Source organism: Salarias fasciatus, chromosome 1 (genome assembly GCF_902148845.1).
Source record: "Salarias fasciatus chromosome 1, fSalaFa1.1, whole genome shotgun sequence".
Lineage (NCBI taxonomy): Eukaryota > Metazoa > Chordata > Actinopteri > Blenniiformes > Blenniidae > Salarias > Salarias fasciatus.
Window position 1 is genome coordinate 31,557,074 of NC_043745.1, and position 21,453 is coordinate 31,578,526.

At 41.5% G+C, this 21,453-nt stretch overlaps 1 protein-coding gene across 1 annotated transcript; it reads left to right on the forward strand.

Moving 5' to 3' along the window:
* The first annotated feature begins 12,079 nt into the window (after positions 1-12,079).
* Positions 12,080-20,731, forward strand: LOC115386812 (alpha-2Db adrenergic receptor-like). The gene is made up of 2 exons (XM_030089289.1): positions 12,080-12,684; positions 19,470-20,731. The coding sequence occupies exons 1-2, from the start codon at positions 12,373-12,375 to the stop codon at positions 20,616-20,618; spliced, it is 1,461 nt and encodes a 486-aa protein (XP_029945149.1). The 5' UTR covers positions 12,080-12,372; the 3' UTR covers positions 20,619-20,731.
* The last annotated feature ends 722 nt before the right edge of the window (positions 20,732-21,453 follow it).

The window sequence follows — 21,453 nt, forward strand, 5'->3', positions numbered from 1 at the left end:
AAGCCATGCAAAATTATAAAAAAAAAAAAAAAAAAAGACAAGCGACATCGTGCTGTTTTCTGACAGATCTCAGACAGAAGTAACAAGAAGCCCCTGTCCTGTTCTGGAAGAGGAAGCATCTATAAAATAAACAGACTCTATGCAGCCAGACTTGAAAAGCTAGTGGATCTCTGATGAACACAGAGAGAAGATACAGAACAGAAAATGAGGAAGAGGGGAAAAATAATATCAATATTGTGGTAGAATACTTGGAATTCTACTACGTAGAATACAACAATGCGCTGGTTTTATACAGCGCCTTTTTCTGGGAACTCAAGGTCACTTCATCCACTTCTTTTCAGGATATCATTTGGATGTTATTTACTTGTTTTTCCAACTCATTGTGTCGTCTACATTGTTTCCTTGGAACACATTGATCTGCATTAAAAGGTACATTAGAAGACATTTTCTCCAGTGTTGAAGCAGTTTTCAGTCTTTACACTGACATGGGTAGATTCAGTCTGACTGGTGAATATTGTACAAAATATATCTTTCTGTCCAATAATGCATAAAGTACAAGTCAGAAATGCATTTTTTTTTCTCAGAAATTAGTCTTGAGTCTTGTAACGAATCTCTTCACATTTGTTTTTCTTGTTCGTTTGGCAATGTTTATTGGAAAAATCCTATTTATCATTGATATTGCTTCTGCAGACTGAACTCAGTACGATGTTATTTTGCTTTGTTATCTGCATTGTGCCAATGCAGCAAGTGAATAAGTTGCACCCTGAGACCATTTTCACAGATTATGGTGGTGGTAACTACAGTCCAGACAGGATTTGATCCGAGAGACTTTGCTCAGAGGCCCATCAGCAGTGAACTTCTGGTTATTTACTTCATTACTTTTTAGGCCATAACTGCCTCTTTAACAAAATGTGTTCTCACTAGTATATTTCTGTCAAATATTGTAGTGTTACAGTAACTCTTTATTCACAACATCAGCTCCACTAGAGGCCACTCTGAATATTACTCCTGTTCCTACAGTTTCTCCAGGACTGACAGGGACCTGACTTCTCCCACGCCGGCTGTTTTTTCTCGTATTATTTCTTGTCCCTTCAGTATGTTGGGATGCCATTCAACAAATGAGCAAGTCTCAGCAGACTGAACTCTGCTGCAGCTCTAACACCGCTTCCACCTGTGGGACTCCCAGAGACGTTAGCTTCTGCCCTTCGCTGGAAAATGCTGTCTGGCAAATCCGACCCTGGGAGATGCAAGAAAAGCCCTTTGGTTGAAGGAAAAGCAGAAAGGTGACCGGGACTTCCTTCTCTCTGTGTTTGATATTCAGTTTCTGAGCTCCTGCTTCAGTTGATATTCAGACTGCTTTCCTGAAGTGTTTTAATTAGCTTTGTTCCTTTTGCAGGATTAGTTTCCCCCCCACTCGAGCTTTGGGACTGTAAATGGGGGTTTAGGCCTGTGTTTTTGTGAGAGGTCGCATTTTATAAGCCGGTATCTCCTGAGAAACTGCACTGGCCTCTCGTCACAAGCTCTTGATGCAGTTTCTTTGCGTTTGTCTTTTCTCTCTATTGTCCGCATCTCTGTCTCTCTTTATCTTTCTTCATACGCTCTTCGTCTCCATCACAGTCAAAGATATGAGTCACCCAGAGGGTCCGCAGACCCTTCACCTCACTCTCCAGGCTATTAGGGGAAAAAATGGAAAGTGTTTTTTTTTTTTTTTTTTTTTTTCTGACTCTAAGCTCAATTTTAAGTAGTTGCTGCAGAGCTGTCAGACAGGATTCTGGCAGTTTTTTTCCTAAACTGCTTTCTGCAGCATTTCAGAGTGATTTAGTGCTGCTGTGGGTTCCCCGCTACACCACATCGCTGCAGACCGAAGGTTTCTCCACACTGGAGCGTTTCTGACTCTTGCTGATCGCCCACCTGCAGCGGTACACGAGACTGACTCAAAAATTCACTCCATTTCATCTTCGCCTCCCCGCTGTTGCTGTCACTCTTCATTTTCCCTATATTCCTGACAGCAAATCTACCACGTCACTCAGAACCAACAGTCATTTACTCCAGTGTCATTACAGTTTCCATATCTCATTGAAAATGCAGCCGTTCCTCAGACTTCAGCGACACAAGAGGTCGATTCCCACTCTCACCCAAAAGGCTTCAGTTAATTCAGAGGATTACAGAAATTGTTCTCAGCAAAGTTAAAAACTTCAGGCAAAAAGTTTGATGGGAAACGTAATGATTATGTGTCTCACACAAATCCCAAAGTTTGTGGTTCAGTTTCCGATCTTCCCCTGCCCGTGTCTTCACGCGTCCTTGAGTAAGATACTGAACCACAAACTGCCTCCAGAGGTGTGGAAGCATCTGGTAAGATGGGAGCTGATGCCTGCTTGATTCTTGTTGTTTCGTGTCTTCATAGAGCAGAATCGTTGGATTGTTCACCCCTTGACGGATAATGTGAGTCCAGTCTAGACTGTTGTGAAACTGATGTGTTGACGTGTTGTTTACTGGGTTCAAAGCTGCAGTAAGTCAAATTTATGCATCCAAACCCTTTCGGATGGTTGACCTTTGCTCTGATTTATCTTCTGCTATCATGCAGTCAATGAGCTGGAAACAATGGCCGTTGAGCTGTCTTCTTTATTATCAAAACATTAATGAAGGAACATAATCTTGTATTAATTATGCTATGCATATGTGCTTCAAACAGCGTAGACGTCACTGCCTTGATAACTCTGTGCATACATTACGTTGGAATGAGGATCTGGCATTTAATAAGCCAGAAGGCACCACTCTGAACCAGCATACCCGACAAACACCAAGAAGACCAGGGGAGTTTGATTTGAGAGAGAAGACAAAGGTCAACGATTATAATGATGTTATTAGGGGGCCCTGGCATTAAAGACCTCGAAAAGCTTTGTGTCTATCAGTTTACGTATGTAATATGGAACATAAATGAACCCTGAGCTGCACCTATTTCACCACAGCTTGAACTGATGAAGCTCCTCGGATCAAGACTGGAACATGACCAGTTCCAGCTGCTCTGAATGATTGAAAGCATGAAATCAAGGTGTTTCAAATAGAACAGATAAATACATATAGATGAAGATGATGTGATCGTCGGGAGACAAAAAAAAAAACATTCAATGTCTGCTCTGAAAAAATGCATAGTATGCATGGCCCCTATGGTGCAGTACATTTATTCAAACAGCTCAGTCTGGTCCTGTAATCATTTGATGCACATTTGACCTACGAAGCTTAAAATATTCAGCTTTATTTTTGCCTTCAAGGCTTTAAATCTGTTGCAGACAACGGAAGCTAAACTCAGTGGGACCTCGATGTTCATTACTGACCCCGAACATGATTTATTGAGGTGAGTTTCTCACTTTGTGGCCTCTGTAGTTCAGAGTTCGAGCTGATATTGACAGTGTGAAGAAAAAAAACAGCTGTTGCCGCTGTTTGTGAAGATCTCATCCCTGCTGGCTGCTTCCACTCAGACTCACATAATGTTCAAGTGGCTCGACCCCAGCAGGCCTTTCTGCAGAGTGAGTTTTTATTTTTAACCACGTTAGTTGGGAAGTGTTTTGTCTCTGTCAGAGTCTAATTGAGAGCTCATCAATATTATTTATTATGCATCTGTGTACACATGACCGCCATCAACAGAGTAGGGTTTAAAAGGTATCTGTACCAGTAAAGTTTAATTATTTGGATTGTATCTTTTGCACCTCTGTATAAAACAGAACCTGTCCCCGTTTCTTTAAAGGAGTGGAATTCATAGTTCTACATTATTTTCTAAATTTCATGTAAACACAAGCACGAGTCTGTTTAAAATAAGGAATATGAGTACCTGCCCTAAAAGGCAAGACGTTGTACAACAGTGAAATAGCTGGGTCTGACATTGTTAATGACACTTTATAGAACTCCTTATCTTGAAAAGTAACTACAGCTAAAAAAAAAAAACTTTTTTAAAAGTTAAATATTAACATATGAGTCAACTGGTTCTTGACAACAGTTACGAGAAAGAACTATCGATGTGTTGACTGCAGATCTTATTTCAGAAACCAACTGAGCTAAAAATAACTTTCAACTAAGGACTCGTATACATACCTGCCTTCATATCAAGATAATAATAATTGTCCTAAATATTGAATCTGATTTGGCAGCTTTAGTGCCGTGAGCTGGATTCTTGTACGGCGCTCCACATCAGCCGGTTCCTCTCAGGTACGACAGATTCCTTCAAGACTGTGGCAGCTGCTCAATCATGGCCAATGTAGATTCTCTCCGCACGCTTTATCCGGTTTTATGTCACAGGAGCTCAAATCACTCCTGGCTGCCTCAAAGTGATACACACTCACACACACACACACACACTCATACCTGTAGGCACCAAGTAGTCACCAAATAACCTAACAAGAGTGTCTTTGACTTGTGGGATTACCTTGACTTACCCAGAGAAAACCTGCTTTTCACATTCATGAGAAAATGAAAATAAAACTCCTTTTGTGCTATCTCGATCAGCATTCAGCACAGGTGTCATTACTCTTCTGACACACTCCTACAACAATAACCTTCATCTGACTGCTGGTGTCAGAGTGACAAACCAGCCCGATATCTCAATTCAGAATATATCCACACAAAACTATGTAGACTGCTCTGAAAGTCCTGCAGTCTGCAGCATCAAAGGCAGTTTGCTCCCAAACAACTTTCAACAAGGTCTGAAAAAAACCCTTTGGTCTCACACATATTATCGGATCCGTTCCCGACTCTGACTTTTGACTCAGATTCAATACTGATTTTCAGTGTTACTTTTTACTTTTTTATAGATTTAAAGCAACGCTAAAGTGCGGGACCCCTGAATGTTGTGAGATGAAGCTTTCATTTAGACTAACCAGGTAAAGATCTCTATTTATAGATTGTGCAGATTGTCAAAAGAGTTACTTATTCGCTATTTAAATGATTAGCATACGAAGTAGTTCTGAACAAAGACAACCTGCAGACAAAACGATGAACCCATGACAATACATACATAAGTAGCGCAAATTCTCAGAAGTGATAATCGAACAATCAGGTGTGGTTTGACCTTCAAGGTTTTGGGATCTTCATGAAAATAAAGTGGCTTTTATTAAGGGGGGGAAAAACTTTTGATGACTGTGAATAAGATAAGAAAAGTGAACGGAAGGTGTGGATTTTACCAGAAATAAGTGGAAATTTGCACCTTCGCTAGGCCTGGCGTTTCATTTATAAGACCACAAGCACGGTGTGAATATAAAGAGGGATGACATGACAGCCCAACCAGAGGTGTGAAGCTTCAAAAGCTGATGAGTAATACCTGATGTTCGGAGGGATCTGCATCGGGGACTTTCTCTGCCTGTTTGGCTTTCGGTGCACACAGACAAATACATCTAACTGTGGTCACTTGATCATGTTTAAAAGGGGAAAGTATCCACCAGAAGCTGTCTTTAGCGATTACGCAACCAAAATATGTGGGAAACATGAAATATTTATCAAGATTAGCATTCCTCAACCGGAGTGATAAAGCACAACTGACATTTTCCTCCACAGTGGTATTTTATTACAGCACATTAGAAAATTCCAAAAACGTCAAGGCTGCGCTCGGGATTTTTTTTTTTTTTTTTTTTTTTTTGTAGCTCTCAGTTCGATCCTGTGGGCAGGAGATGAAAGCACATCACTCCTTTCTCTCCACTCAAAACGAAAGATATCTTTGCCCTCGAGCAAGTCCCTCTCTGCGCCGTTCCCCGACAAGGCTGGGTCCTCCGAAATTGTCCCTGCTCCCACAAAATGTGTGATTAGCCATTCCAACTTTCAAGCTTTTATTTTCAACTTCTAGAAAAACCAAGTGTTTTGTTACAATCCCTTTCTCAAAAACAGTGAGGGAATAACAAGTCAGCGAGTCAAGAGACGACAAACTGTTGAAGAATTTATATAAAAGTCAAAAAAGGCTTTTTAAAGAAAGCACCTTGTTACGTTTTAATTTCAGTCACTAGTATATATATTTCACCACTTTTAAAAGGTAATTTTTAACTGTTGTTGAGTCGTTTCCTTCTTGCTCCTTGTGGGAAACAGTATCTCTTGCAGGCCTGCAACTTGTGAAGCACGGAAAAACCTGAGCTGTTAAGTATTAATGTAACAATAGGAGCAGAACTGGAGGCAATTTTACTGAACTCATGAAACACAGTTATAACAGGACCACTGGGGGGGTCTGACCACAGCCTCTGGCTGCACCCACACACAAGCTGATGTTAGCTGAAATAGATCTGGTGGTTTAACTAAATTTTAAATCCCCTCAAGAAAGTGTTGATCTGCACAAAAAATCAACTGGGAAATGCTGCAGAAAATACATACTCAAGTCAAAATACTGTTAAAAAAAATCCTAAAATGAACTGATAATTACTATTAAAGTGATAACAAGACCACAGTTTTCCCCTTTATTGGAAACTCTACCAAAGAAAGCAGAACATTCGAAAGAGATGGTTCACATTTCCAGACAGACGCCTCAAAATCGGCGTTGTTTGCAGCATGTGTATGAAGGCAGTTGTTTCCTCGCACGGTTGTTGTAATGAGGTAATTATGGACAATAAATCAGCGAGGGATGTCATTCAGCAGCTGTGAAGGCAACATTAAACACGCCACACAAGGGAAAAAATACCAGGTGATGGTCAACAGATGCCGTTTTTCACAGTAACAAGTGTTTGCATGTGTGTGTAGCTGGTGGGTGGGGTGGGGGGGGGGGGGGGGGGGGGGGGTTATGCTGTCACCCACAATCCATTTAAAACACATCAGTGAGTCACACTGTTGCATGTGGATGTGATTGTTTATTACCGTCGCGGCTCATGAGGTCCTCCTGTCTGACACGCTCCCGACAGCAACGAAAATGGATTCATCCGCCGCTATAAATAGACCCGGAAGAACTCATTGGGAATGGGGTCAGCGGTGCTGGAGAGCTGTGGTCGTCAGTCTCAGAGACGGGGCGCAGAAGGCGCCACCTCCACCTTGCTGTTGGCTCACTGGACTCTTGTGAGCCTCGTTAATGTCCAGGACTCCGTCCAACATGGAAACAGTCGCTGGTTTACGCTTGATCTGTGTTCAGTCAGGATATACAAAACGTGTGAAATCTTAATCTTAATTAGAGGTTGTCATGGTAACCTCTCTGATATCTGTGTTTATGCACAAAAACTCCTCTGTTGCATCCGAGGCGGCGTGAAATCTGCCTCAGTTTGAGTTTGTTAACCTTTTATCCACATGGAACTGCATTTGGTAACATTCGTCCATGTTTCTTTTGATCTGATGCATGGATGAGAATCTTTTTATTACATCCTGAAGCTGTTAGGCTAAAGTTTGAGATCATAGTTTTAAAGCATTTATTTTAATAATATCATAAACAATGAAAAATTTTGTTAAACACTGAACACATGAAACTTGTGTGAGTTTTCATACGTATATGGCTCATGCTCATAGAATACACAGTTTGTCAGTGGTACTGGATAACATGTAGCCAATATTTTCACAGGAATCAAGTTAGGAATATATAAAACACAGAGACAATTTTTTAAAATGTATCAGTGGTTAATATATGGGATTCACGGTTGAATGGCTTATGCAGGTTGTAGAATAGCCGCAGCATTACAGCTCTCCATGTAAAAAACAATATTCATTAACAAGATCACATCAGTAACATGATCAGTGTTTGGTTTTTGGTTAGTAGCTCATTAGTGTCAAAGGCAGTGGCGTTGCAGTGTTACTCATGTGAATTGCTTTATTGCTCACAAAAATAATAGCATGGGTGGTGTTTATGGAGTAAACATACACTACGTGGTGTCTTTTTCCCATGTATGGAAAAATAGCATCCAGTGGCATCATGTCACTTATTAAGTAAAAGCTTGATTTCTTGATCCAGAGGATGTGTTGTCCTGTCCAGGGTGTCTCCTGTCCTGCGTCTGGTGTGGAAGATTGATGGATGGACATGTTGTTGCTACACATAGGTTAGAAATCTTTCTTTAGCTATTTTTTGCCTTGATCTAAATCAAAGTCACATATCATCGTTCTCTCATTCACCGGGCTTTTGAAGCGTGTCCACGTTGTTCAGTTTTATGCTGTAATGATATTATATTCCACCCCGTGATCTGATAAAAGAAGAATATGGTCATTTCTCACTTAGGCCCTAATTTCCTATCCATTTATATGAAGCCTTGTGAAGTTTAATGAGTGCAGTATTTCATATTCATGAGTCTTCATTAGTCGTGTGAGTCTTATTTTATACAGTTGAAGTTGATCTGTTTTTAACCCTTTAACTCACATTCGGAGCAGTGATTGATTAAAAAGTTGCTCCCTGATTAATGTTTGAAGTGGTGCAGTGAAGCACTAGAAACGCACCACTGCTGTATTGGATGGGTTGAGTTGTTTGCGAAGGGATGGGAACAGCGTGTCGTGTGGAGTTTTGTGACGAGAGACATTTGTGGGTGAACTGGGTCTGCAGATGGGGAAAGTACAAAGTACACTATTCATTCATTCATTCATTCATTCATTCATTCATTCATTATAGCTTCACTCTGAATTTCTTGAATAATTATTTTCCTATTTTGATTGCATTCATCTTATTAATGCTCTTTATTTTCTTAATATCTTGTTTTATTTATAAGATTTCACTGTAATTGTCTGCATTTGAGTAGTTTGTTTGTTTTTTAACATGCAGACCTTCAGTAGATCAGGCACTTGATGTCTTTCAAGACTGAACCATGCTTTTCCTGATGTCTTTTCGTACTGATAATGTTCTTTATGCACGCAGCTAGTTTCTGTGGAATTCTGAGGGCTTTATCTTGAGAGAGGTCTGCCATGTGAACACTGATGTTACAGCTGCCCCCTCCAGCCCCCTCTGACCTGCAGACCTGAAAGCTCTTCGAGGAGTCTTGCTAATTTGGATCCAGCCTGCATTCATCCGCTGATCTGCCCTCAGGCTCCTGATGCTGCGGGATTGCCTCCTGGCCCTGATCCGTGTCTCACAGCGGGGGGGTAAGAGCCCCACTGATGAGGCCGTCCACCTCTGCGGGTGGCACGAAAAGGCGTGCGGGCATCACGGAGGAGGACTGCAGCCACGCTGAGAGCGGGGTGGGCAGATCGGCCCACGTGTCAGAGCTCAGTGCCAGCCGGCTAAATTAGGAGCGTCAGTGAGTGACTAAATAAAAGGCTTCTCGCCCTCGATCTGCTCATCGCTGGATAAATGGGAACTGATTGACGACTGCTCAAAAGTCGCATGTCAAAGCTAACTAGTCCCTCTTTCATCTCCGCTTCCCTCTCTTTTATTTGCTTTTCCTTCCTCTTTGATTCTCTATTAATCAGATCTCTTCCTCGCCCCTCTTCTCTTTGTCCTTTATCTGCTCTACAGAAGCCTTTCCAGTCCTCTTCTTCCTCCTCTCAAGTTTTTGTCTTGCTTCATCACTCCTTTTATTTTTTCTACCATTTTCCTGCCCTCCCCTTTCTCTCTCTTTCTGCCTTCCTCTCCTTCATTCGTTCTGTTTCCTTTCTCCCTAGTTTGTCCTTTTCTCTCTCACTCATCCTCCTTGACTACTCTGTTGTTGATCATCTTTTTTTTGTCTCACCTTCTTTCCTTATCTCTGTTCTTTCCTCTATCTTATTGGTCTATATCCTCTACTTTATCTATGCTTCCTCACATCGACTTCTTCATTTGTTCCCTTTTCCCATGCCGTGTCTCTCCGTTGCTCCTTCGCCGTTCCCTTTTTTGATTTTCCCTCTGTCTTTATGTTTTTCATATCATCCATTCTTCACTCTAAGCTCTCTGTGCTCTTCTTTCCTCCACATTTATTCCCTCTATCTCCTCCTGCACGTGTGCCGTTATCTCTCCATTATTATCTTTTGTGAATTCTTGTTGTCTTTCTATTATTTTCTCTCATTCTTTCTCAGATCTTTACCCCCTTCTTCTTTTTTTGTCTTCATTTTCTTTGCTCTTTATCTTCCTCTCTTCCCATCCTTATATATACACCTTTCCTTTTTTCATCTAGTTGGAGCTCCTTTCTCTGCTCTCTGTCCTTTATTTTCCATTCCTTCCCTTTGTCTCTTCTTGTCTTACCTCTTGAATTTGCTCTCATTAATGCTTTTTCTTCCATTTCAGCCTCATGCATTTCTTTCCTCGCTCATTTTTTTCCATTCTTCTTTCCTGTACCCTCTTATTCTCTTTCCACCTCTTATTCTGTTTTCTTATCCTTGAATTTTATTGATGCTCTTTTCTTTCCTCTCGCCTTCCTTTCTTCAACGAATCCACTCTTAACTTTTTCTCTTCTTTCTCTCTTCATTTCTTTCTAATTTCCTCCTCCTTCCTCCTTTCTTCCACCTGTTCATCACTTTTCCTACTGGGCCTCTGATTCTCTTCCAGTCATTGTCTCTTTCTCTCTCTTGCTTTTATTTCTTATTCAATATGTTTTTATTTGCTTGTCCACTCTGGTTTGTCCCTTTTTTTTTTGTGCGTTTAGGCTTTTTTTCCTCCTCCTCTTCCGCTGATTTCTCCTTTCTCCTCTTCTGTTGTCTTCTGTCTTTTTTTCATTCTTTTCTCAGCATGTTTCCTCACTTCTCATCAATCATTAAAGCTCTCCTCTTTTCTTCACTTCCCACATCTCTTCTCAATAGTTCTCTCCTCTCCTCTTTTTTCTTTTTCTTTCTTGCCTCCTCTTCTGGTCATTTCTCCTCTCTCCTCTCTCTTCTCCTTTTCCATTCTGAATATTTCATTTTTCTTTTCTTTCTCTCTTATCCTCTATTTTTTTTTTTTTTTGCAACTCCTTATCTTCTCTTTCCTTCTTTCTTCTGTCCTTGGCTTTCTCCACATCTTCTCTGCATCCTTCCACCCACTTTTCCTCCACTGCCCTTTTTTCTTGTCTTCTTTCTTCTTGTGTCCATTTATCTCCTCCTCCAGTCCATTTATCACCCATTATTTTCTTTCCTCTTCTTTTCATTATCTTTGCTTTCCCCATCTCTTTCCCTCTATCTCTTCTTTTCTTTCGTCCTCTTAGTCTCTCATCCTGTTTTGTTCTCTGTCACCCTTAAATGATTCCCACTCATTTTCTTTTCTTTCACCATCCGCTCATCTCTGCAAACTCTCTTTTCCATTTCATGTCTCCTCTCATCATCTTGCCATTGTTGTCCTCTCCTCTCTCCAACACGTCTCTTTTTTGGTTGTCTTCATCTCTTCTCCTTTCTCCTCTGCCTCCCACACACACACACGCACACACACACACTCTCTCTCTCTCTTCTATACCTCTTCCTCATCCCGTCTTACTTCGTGCACCTCTCTCCTCCCTAATTTTCTGGCCTTTTTTCTTTGCTCAACTTAAATCTCACACATCGTTGCCTCCTCTAACAGAAGATCTCCCCCGTTCTACACGTCTTAGGCTTTCCTTTCATCTCTCTCTCTCTCTCTCTGTTTCTCTCTCTCTCTCTCCGATTCTCTCTCTCTCTCTCTGTGTCTCTCTCTCCTCCTCCTCCTCCTCCTCCTCCTCTTTATTCCAGCAGTAGAGCAGCAGCTCCAGCAGCAGCAGCAGCAGCAGCAGCAGTCACTCAGCTCCGCAACAACTCGGATGAAAGTGAGGACCTCTGATTTTCTTTGTACTCCTTCTTGATTTGAATTTGTTTTTCATCATCTGCTCTTTGTTTATGCATCTTCCCGTACGTTCAGCCCTCTCTTCTGAGTCGTTTCTACTTTTTTCCTCCACTCTGATCTTTGTCAGTGTCCGGCAGTATGAGGGTACCGTGCAGCCCAAACAGAGTCTCTGTCCCTGCTCTAAGTGGACCATGATGCCATACGCTGCTGCCTCTTCTTCTTTTTTAAATTATAGTTTTTTTTTTGCATGTTGTTAGAATGAATTAGGACAGTCTTGTTGCTTTAAGATCCTGTGTCAACCTCAGGGCTCCGATCTGCTTGTGAATGGATTTTTGAGATATGACTTTTTTTCTTTTTTAATTTGAATGTTAATCCGATCTAACATCATGCCAAGTCCTTCATGCAGATGCAGAATGTGTTGCAGGATGAAGCTTAACATTAGGCAGAGTATTTTTCTGGACTCAATACGATGAAATGTTGACCGTTTCTGCGCGACTGTGAGGACTGGAGACACGCGTGACTAATTTTTGGTTCTTTTTTCGAAGAAGCAAATATTTGGAAGCTGCTGAGGATATTATTGGACATTTTTTGAGAACCCTTCTGAGAGCTTTTGATATCACTTGGCACATTTTTCCCCCTCCGGCTTCTTCCTCATGTTTTCAACTTGATTTTCTCAGTTTGTCATAAAGACACAATCTCTGCACCTGATGCACTGGACTTAAAAAAAAAAAAAAAATGGGGATCATAGCATCAGTGATTTAACCAAGATGGACCTATCGGATGTGTTCACTCCCGTACTGGCCACTTCGCCGCCAAACTCCTCGCTGGAGAATGTCAACCAGACGTCCTCCTCGTCCAGACCTCCTTCTCTACCTCCTCACTCGCAGGTGGCGTCGGTGTGCATCGTGCTGGTGGTCACGGTCATCATCCTGGGGACCGTGGTGGGCAACGTGCTGGTCGTGGTGGCGGTGTTCACCAGCCGAGCACTGAGGGCGCCGCAGAACCTCTTCCTGGTGTCTCTGGCTTCGGCGGACATCCTGGTGGCAACGCTGGTCATCCCCTTCTCATTGGCCAATGAGGTAATGAGCTCTGTTTCTGGCTATTTTGCCTTATTTTGTTCACCCCATCTGCCTGGACGCCGATGAATAATACACTCCTTATAATCCTCATAATGATTATGCGTTCAGGTAATTTCACCTTAAGAGACTTCAAATGTTGAACATGATCTAAAGATAGTTGTAAATTAAATAAAACCCTCTTCTAACCATCTGTATGAACAAATGAATTGCATTGAATCCAACAAATTATGAAAGAAATTGTTGCCTTTTTCACAAGTTGCATTCCAGCTTCAATGAATAAAACCGACGTCAACCAGCAACGCATTTTAAAGGAAAACTGCTGCAGGTTTGACATGTTTGACAGCTTTCAAAATCCCCACCGCGAAACAAGTTTGAAGCTGTGACTCCCTCATAAACATGTCGGTCAACGCGACAGCTTAAACTCAACGCTGCTGTCAGCTGGCTGTCAGACATACTCAGCATTAAGCTACTTGATCTGGCGTAAACTGTCTAAACTGATCAAATTAAAACAATCCTTGAAAACAAATTTCAACTTAGCTTCCATCATCTGCTTCAATGGCATGTGCAATGAAGCTGCTGATACTGAAGATAATCATATTCCAAGAAAGGAGTTTCTCACAGCACATTGCTGCCGTTTGCATCCCAGCACTGCCCTTGCTCAAAGTGAGGATGATGCGATGTCGCCCCGTAGAATCAACACTGTTTATGACTAGAGCAACATTCACCACGCCAATATTTAAATGTAAAATCCAAAATAAATAAAAAGTCTGCTGTTTTTTAGTCTGACTCAAGTAAACTATGTTTCATGTCTTAAAAAAAAAAAAATATGTGGCAGTGGAGCTAAAAGTACATCAATTTCCAGAATCTAAGAAAAGATAGACTGTGACAGTATTAAGTGAGCTGCGGCTCAGGTGGTGGAACAGGTTGTCGCCTCATCGCAGAACTCACAGTTCCCTCCATGCTTCCCAGTGAAGGCAGGTCAGAGAAAGACACTGACCTCCTCACTAATGAATGGCATGCAGCCTTTGTGACAGATGTGTTACATGGTGAGTGTGTGTGTGTGTGTGTGTGTGTGTGTGTGTGTGTGTGTGTGTGTGTGTGTGTGTGTGTGTGTGTGTGTGTGGGGGGGGGGGGGGGGGTGTACATCAATTGTTTTTGTGTTTTGTGGTGAACTACATCTATTCAGAATGCAATGCAATGGTTTTTGTTTGTGTGTGTGTGGGTGTGTGAATAGGTGCTATAATAGCTGATAGTATCTGGTGCTCTTTCAAATAATTGATAATTGTTTCCTAAATCAACTAGGATGGGGAAATAAGATCATTTACTCCACATCTTTAAAATGAACAAAACCTACCACAGCTTTTCAATAATGCTAATATGGCAATAATTCTCACCAGCGTGCCAAACATGAGCAGTGGGCGGTTTCCCGGGTTCGCATGGAGCTTTTTGGTAATGTCAAATGCAATTTACCAAACAGTTGTAGAGGTATTTATTTTAAGATAAACCACAATTGCATCAAATAAGAGCCACAAATAAATCTTTGTTATAATCCATCAGAGGAGTCTGGAGACTTGTAGACCCCCCCCCCCCAAAAAAAAAACAAAACAAAAAAAACAAACATCAATTAAAATGCTTGAGGTTATTTTTTTTACCATTCCACATCAAATAATCATTGAGCCTCTCGACCCCGGGCTCTTTGTGTTTGCTGAGCGTCACTTCTTCCTACAGTATAGGAATACAGAACCCTGATCCCAGAGCAACTAGAGTCATATCGTAGGGTAATTGTTATTTCAAGGTGTGAATGCCGTGCCAGTGATCACATTTTAAATCCAAATGAAGCAGGGTCCACAAAGGCTACATTCTGATATCAGATACAGGTTTACATAAAACATGTTCCTACACAGTCAAAGAAGCCCAAATGTATTTTCATGTCATTGTGCATCAATAGAAGCAATTCCATCTGCTTGTTTTTATGTGCATTTTCAATTTGTGTAATAAAATGTCCTCAGTTGAAAATGGGGGGAAACCTTGGGTGTTGCAAACAGAACACAGATGAATAATACATGATGACATACATGAAACATGCAATGCTCAGTCAAACTCCTGCTCCGCTGGGGAGACGAAAAATGGATGAAAACATCAGGTCTGAGTGGACATTAATACATGTTTTATTCATGTTTGCTGCATTGTTTCGGATTCTTGATTTTTGAGCATCCTCGTCTGTTTCTGCTTTGACTGAAAGGCGTCCAGCTCAAAATTTAGCTCCGTCAGCCGTTCCTCTCATTGGCTCAAAATTTCAGTTACAGCATGCTTTCATTATCAATATTCAGCTCATGCTTTAAACAACAGGGAGAACCTACCCTATCTCATAATGCACAATAGTCTGACTACACCCTGGAAATGTTGCCGATCCACATTAATTACATGCAAGCATACACACGCCTTCCAGATGAGAGCTGAAACACTTTTTAAAGCTAGAAACAAGTGCAATTCTTAAGAATTGGGAAAGCTTTCTTGCCATATATGATTAAACTATTAAACATTTATTGTTATAAATACAAAAAAAATGATAGCCTTCGTTATTCTGTTACTCATATTAGAGTATCGAGCCACCTTATCTCTCTGCTAACTATCTAGTCCATTATTAATCCTTTCATCCCTTCATATTCACACAGGTACTGCTCATGTGTAAAGACACAGTCCAGATCTATTTGCATGATTTCTGACTATTAGCAATTGGTAATCAGCATAAAGAGCAGCACACAGAAAAATGTATCTGTGTGAAATGGGCGTTTTTGTATGGTGTAAATTCAAAACTTAATATAATGCTGAAATTCAAATGAAATGGGAATTATTCAAAATTATGTAAAGGAATCAAATCTCCCACTTGCACAGTGGGAAATTTCATGTTTAGCAGTGTTCCAATATGTCTTACACACTCTGAAGAAGGAACGTTCCCACTTCCCGTTTACTCATGTTTACACTATAAGTCGAGGCTAAAACTGAAAAATAGACGGGATCCTGCAGTGATTCTACAAATAAGACTCAGTCTTTCTCCTCTTGGGCCATTATTATTTTTTCTATTTCCCTGTGGTCACGCCATGCATTCGTCCAACAGTAAAAGTCACTGTCAAACTTAAAGAAAGCACAATGGTTTTCCTTCAAAAATCCACTGTCTTATTCCCTTTCTCTCAGTAGTCGTTATGTGAGAGTTCACTCATGAGAGCTTCTTATTCTGAACTCTCCCTGGATAACACGTTAAATAGTTTTTTTGAATCAATATGTTTGTCTGGTTTTGAACTGAATGTAATGATGATCTGGATGTCTGGAAGGGACGAGCACAGTTAGTGCTCTGCCTTTCTTTTTTGCTGACAGCAGAAAATTAATTCGTAGATCTTATTTAACAGCGACGGGGCGCTCTCCTTCACATAATAATCTGTTCAATTCAGACTATGAACATCTTTGCTTGTTAAACTTCAGGAAATTTATGATTAACTGTAGGCATCTTAATGAACTTCTTCCTCCCTGAAGTTGGTGGGCATCAGCTTGATGTATGGCTCGAGATTCCTCTCTGACGTTCTTCACTGCTTCTTATCAGACATTAATACTTGAAATACACCTGGAACTACTTCTGTGCTGTGTGAGATATTCTTGACTCTTTCGTGCATCTTTATTCCTTTCATTTTCTGTTTGAGATGAACTTTAGATTTGTCGGTTTCCCTTCTTCTCGATTGGAAATCTTTTATTCTGAAGCACCTTTGCTCGCAGCATAGTCAGAATGGCACTTCAGTTCATCCAGGTTGTTTTGTCGATTTTGCTTTTAATCTTATGCTTTGGCTGGCAGTGGCTCCTATCAAGGCACGTCTGCTTCAGCTCGCTTCAGGTTGAAGGACTATTGCAATTATATTTAACACAGAAAGAAAGAGTTCGAGTAATTGGAAAAAGTTACACTGAGAGCCCAAAGCAACTGACAGACCAGGTATAACTACTGTATTTCCAATACCAGTTTCTGTAGTTGCCAGCTACGATGTATATTAAGAAGCAACTATATGTGAAAATATGCTTGTACATACCATCTAGAACAACTAGTGGTCAGTGTAGGACAACAGAATGTTGCTACAGAACCACGGCAAAAAAAAAAACTCAATTATTGCTAGACTTGACACAGAGCAAGCGCAACGCAGCCAAAAAGGAGTTCAGGGTGTCTGAGAAACTTGTGAGAGACTGGGGAGAAGCAGAGAAACTGCTACCAAGACAAACAAAACAAAGAAGGCTTATCATTAGGCCAAAAGCACTACAGCCATGAGCTGAAATAAATTCCCAAACAGCCAAGCAGAGGCTTTGTAACAGTGCAGTTACATCTAGGCATTGAAAAATGAAAGCATCTTATACATCAGTGCAGCTTATATATCTTGTTTTCCTCTTAATGAGACATTTCTTGACAGACACAGCCTAGACTCTGGTGTGACTTATAGTTCAGGATATGCAGTGTCCTGCATTATACGGAGTCCATTCAACCATCCATCATTTTTTCTATACTGCCTTATCCAATTTAGCGCTGATGGGGGCTGAGCCCGCTCCCAGATGACCAGGTGAATGCTGGGTACACCCTGGACAGCTCATATGACACTGACACCGACCAGAAAATAACCTGAAAAGCACATTATGTTTTCAGAATGTGGAAGGAAAGCAGATTACCTTTGAAAAACCAGTAGACACACACAGAGGGAAAAAATACAATTAGAGAAAAGCCCCCCAGCCAAAACGGGCGATACTCCCGCCGTGAGACGAAAGTGCAGACCACTACATCACTGTACACAGACAGCATACATAATTAGAGCCTAATATCTACAGTGTTGGTGCACCACCATTAGGCGACGTTGATAAGATCTATAGTTCAGCAGGTATTCCCTGGAGCTGAAACTATAGCCGCTAACTAATCAGAACTGGAGTCACAGTGCCTATCTGCTATGTCAAAGCTTTCTTGTTTTCTTTTTAAATCCCCTCTATCCCCCCTTTAGCCCAGTAAGTTGCCATTAACAACCCTTATGATCAATAGAGATATGAAGTTTCTGACAGCACTTAGTTACGTTTAGAAAAGTGTAAAGTGTTGATAAAGAAAACTTTTAAATTTAGAGTCAATAAAATATGTGTGCGGCGATTATTTTTAGCCACCAAAAATATTCCGTGTTGTGCCTGCTATTCAGGTAAATAAACATTAAGTTGCTTTATTTACATGTATTCAAAGAAACCCCACATGTACTTTTAGTTTTAGATGTACCTCAAACACTGGTAACCAAAGTAAAAGTCTGTGTCTTAAAATTGCCCTCTGACATAAAATTTCTCCTGCACCATTGCTTTGTTTTCTTAATTCTCATATTGTTGTCATAAATATAATGACCTCCAGAGGTCACTGGGGCCACTCTTATAGCTTAACTTACCAACAACTGTCACTTAACTGAATGGCAGAGTTTCATGTGGCAGGTTTTATTTTTCGATGCGTAACTCTGTGTAAACAATAAAGATTCGACGGCACATGTGTTGAAATACAGTAAAGCCTTGTTTCCACTGCACAGTTTGTGGTAATACGGAACGGAATGGAATGGGTTGTAGAGCATTTACACTGACTAAAGTTGTGGATAGTACTGATAGAACCGTTCCCAATGGTTCCCATTTTTCGTAACCCCCCCCGTTGTACCTGGCACATCAGAACATTACCATAAGGAGGAGTGAAAACACTGCAGTCAGCCGATTGGTAGTGACGGCTGTCTCCCCCGACAAAACCCCTCATCGCCCTAAACAACTTTATAAAATATGAATAGATGTTGTTTCTGGTTTATTTCCTGGGAATCATTAAGTTTTAGGAAGAGTAATTATCATAAAGGTTTTGCTTTCTTATTACCCACAAAGTGGCAAAAGCACCCTGTGAAAGAGATGATAAAAAAAAAAGAAAATAAGCATGCTGAAGGCAGCAGAAGTTGTGTCTTGAAAAGTCAAAAGTGTTGACTGAAAAAGTTTTGACCAAAAGCCCAAAATATTCAATTTACACTTGTGCTGCTTCATGAATTCTCATATTTGAGAAGTTTCTGTCAATAAATATCTCCATTTCTGCTTGAGAGGCTGTTCATGATTTTCCTGTTAAACTGATGGATCAAAAGGAAAAACCGTTTTCACAAACTGTAACTGCATCAATAAACATGGCTCCTTCTCCGACGTCCTCTTAAGTTTGTCAGCTCAAAAAGCATAAACTGGGATTAAAACATCTCAGAAAAGCAAAAAAAAAAAAAGCAAAAAAAAAAAAAAGCATAATCCAAGGGTCTTTTATCATCAAACTGCAGAGCAGTGCAATATGAGCCTCTTTATCACCTGCCAGACTGAAAAAAGGCAGGTGGCCAAGAGATACAGTATATCTCAGTTTTTAAGACCTCATACAGATTTCATTTTCACAGTAAAGAAGTCTGGAGTTGTGGAGGAACTTGATGGATATTTTAGTATCTTGTGGCTGTGATAAGATTGTGCTTAATACCTTTTCAAGGTGGCTGAAGTGAAACGGCAGACTCTCTGAGAGGGTTAACTCCGCAGTACAAAGAGCTGCCGCCAACACGGCCGCAACGAGATATCGACTGAAATTTTATACTGCGGCGAGATAATCCCGTAGGCCCCATCATCAAGGCGTTGTTGATTGACTGAAGCTCGCAGAAAATGAAGTGTGATCTGTGTATTCCTTGACATCGTATTTTATTATTAATATGTATTAATTTTTCTTTCTTTTTTTTTTTTTACAGGTCATGGGTTACTGGTATTTTGGTTCCACCTGGTGTTCCTTCTACCTGGCCCTGGATGTCCTCTTCTGCACTTCATCCATCGTCCATCTCTGCGCCATCAGCCTCGACCGTTACTGGTCCGTCACGAAGGCGGTGAGCTACAACCGCAAGCGGACTCCCAAGCGGATCAAGGCAATGATCAGCGTTGTGTGGCTCATTTCCATCGTCATCTCCTCGCCGCCGCTCCTCATGACCCAGAAAGAGACGATGTCAGAAAGCGAGGACGGGAATGACAGGCAGGTGTGTCTGCTCAACAACCAGACCTGGTACATCCTCTCCTCCTGCCTGGTGTCCTTCTTTGCGCCGGGCATCATCATGATTCTTGTCTACTGCAAGATCTACCGTGTCGCCAAGCAGCGGGCCTCCACCGTGTTTGTGGCGAAGAACGTGATGGAGCGGCAGCCATCGCAGTCCGAGACATGCTTCGCTGGCCCCAATAGGACTTTCCAAAGAAAGGGGGCCAGCTGCGGAAAGGCACAATATGAGTTAGAAAGCCCGAGGCCTCCAATCAGAAATAGCTCCTCCAATATTGACAGCAACAGCAGCAATCACAAGCGAGGAGAGCTGGACGACATAGACCTGGAGGAGAAGTTCTGCGAAGCTGACGCAAAATCATCCTCTTCGTTTACTTCCTCTCTCCGCTTCCCAAGGAGAGCTGCCATGAAAGTGAAGACGGAGGAGGGAGCGGACGCTGACGGAACAACCAACAGGTTGAAACCTCCCCCTCCTCCTCCTTCCTGCGCCTCCATATCGTGGGCATCGTCCGACCAGTGCTCCCACCACTTACTCCTCCCATCTCCGGTGCCCATGCGCAGCCGGCAGATGTCTCTGTCCAAAAACAAAGTGGCACAAATGAGGGAGAAGCGTTTCACATTTGTCCTGGCAGTGGTGATGGGCGTGTTCGTTCTCTGCTGGTTCCCGTTCTTCTTCACTTACAGCCTCCAAGCTGTCTGCAGAGAGAACTGCTCCATCCCCGACACACTCTTCAACATCTTCTTCTGGATCGGTTACTGCAATAGCTCCCTGAACCCCATCATATACACTATTTTTAACCGAGATTTCCGGAGGGCCTTCAAGAAGATTTTATTCCACACTCATAAACGGACATAAGATGAGAATGTACACATATTCTGTGAGCGTCTTCGGGTTGCTCACATAACTGTGCACACACAGTTTTAATCCTGCTTTCCACTGTGCTGTCATATCGACATTAAAGGGCTTGTCATACAGCTGGAGTATTGATTCATTATTCAACTGCTCATCAATTTATTAAACAATCATTTTTTATTCTTGTGCAAATCCTCAAGAGGAGGTTGATTATGACACACAGATGCTTTGAAAGCAGGTTCTTCAATCTCTTTCTCCTTGATGCAATAACAGATCAACATTACAACTTTTGTTGTGCTCGAACTTGAATGTTAATTAGAGGGAAATGGCCACGGGGCAATGAACCACATCCCTGCAGAGCTTCAAGATGTCTGTGCACTGTTGCGAGCAGGCTGCCAGACCAGGCAATCCTTATATTGACAGAAATAAAAGCTGGTAAGGGATTAAACAAAAGGAAAAGAGAGAGGAGTGCTTTGTATAATACACAAAGTGTTTTGAATGGGTATCTTTGCTTCAGACTAATTAAACACCTGCAGCAACTATAAAGTTTAATTTCAACTTTAAGCAGAGGCTCGGAGAGCAGAAGTTACCCGTTCTTCACACAGGAACAATGTTCTGTTGACACTGCATGGCTCGGGGGCAGAGGCATTAAAAATTTATGCGCTGCTAGCAGATGGGCCGAGCGGCTGCAAAACAGAAAAGAAAACGGACAAAAAAGAAAAGAGTGATGGAAGAAAAGATCAACTAAGGCTAAACTTCTGAATAAATACAATCAACCTCAGGCTCATACTGCAGTGGATAATTATCCTCTGAGGCAAGCATTGAAATAACTAGACGG

Excerpts from the sequence above, each read along its gene's own strand:
- LOC115386812 (XM_030089289.1), top strand. The coding sequence starts at position 12,373 with ATGGACCTATCGGATGTGTTCACTCCCGTACTGGCCACTTCGCCGCCA. Across the intron at positions 12,685-19,469 it reads CCTTCTCATTGGCCAATGAG|GTCATGGGTTACTGGTATTT; the intron begins GTAATGAGCTCT and ends TTTTTTTTACAG.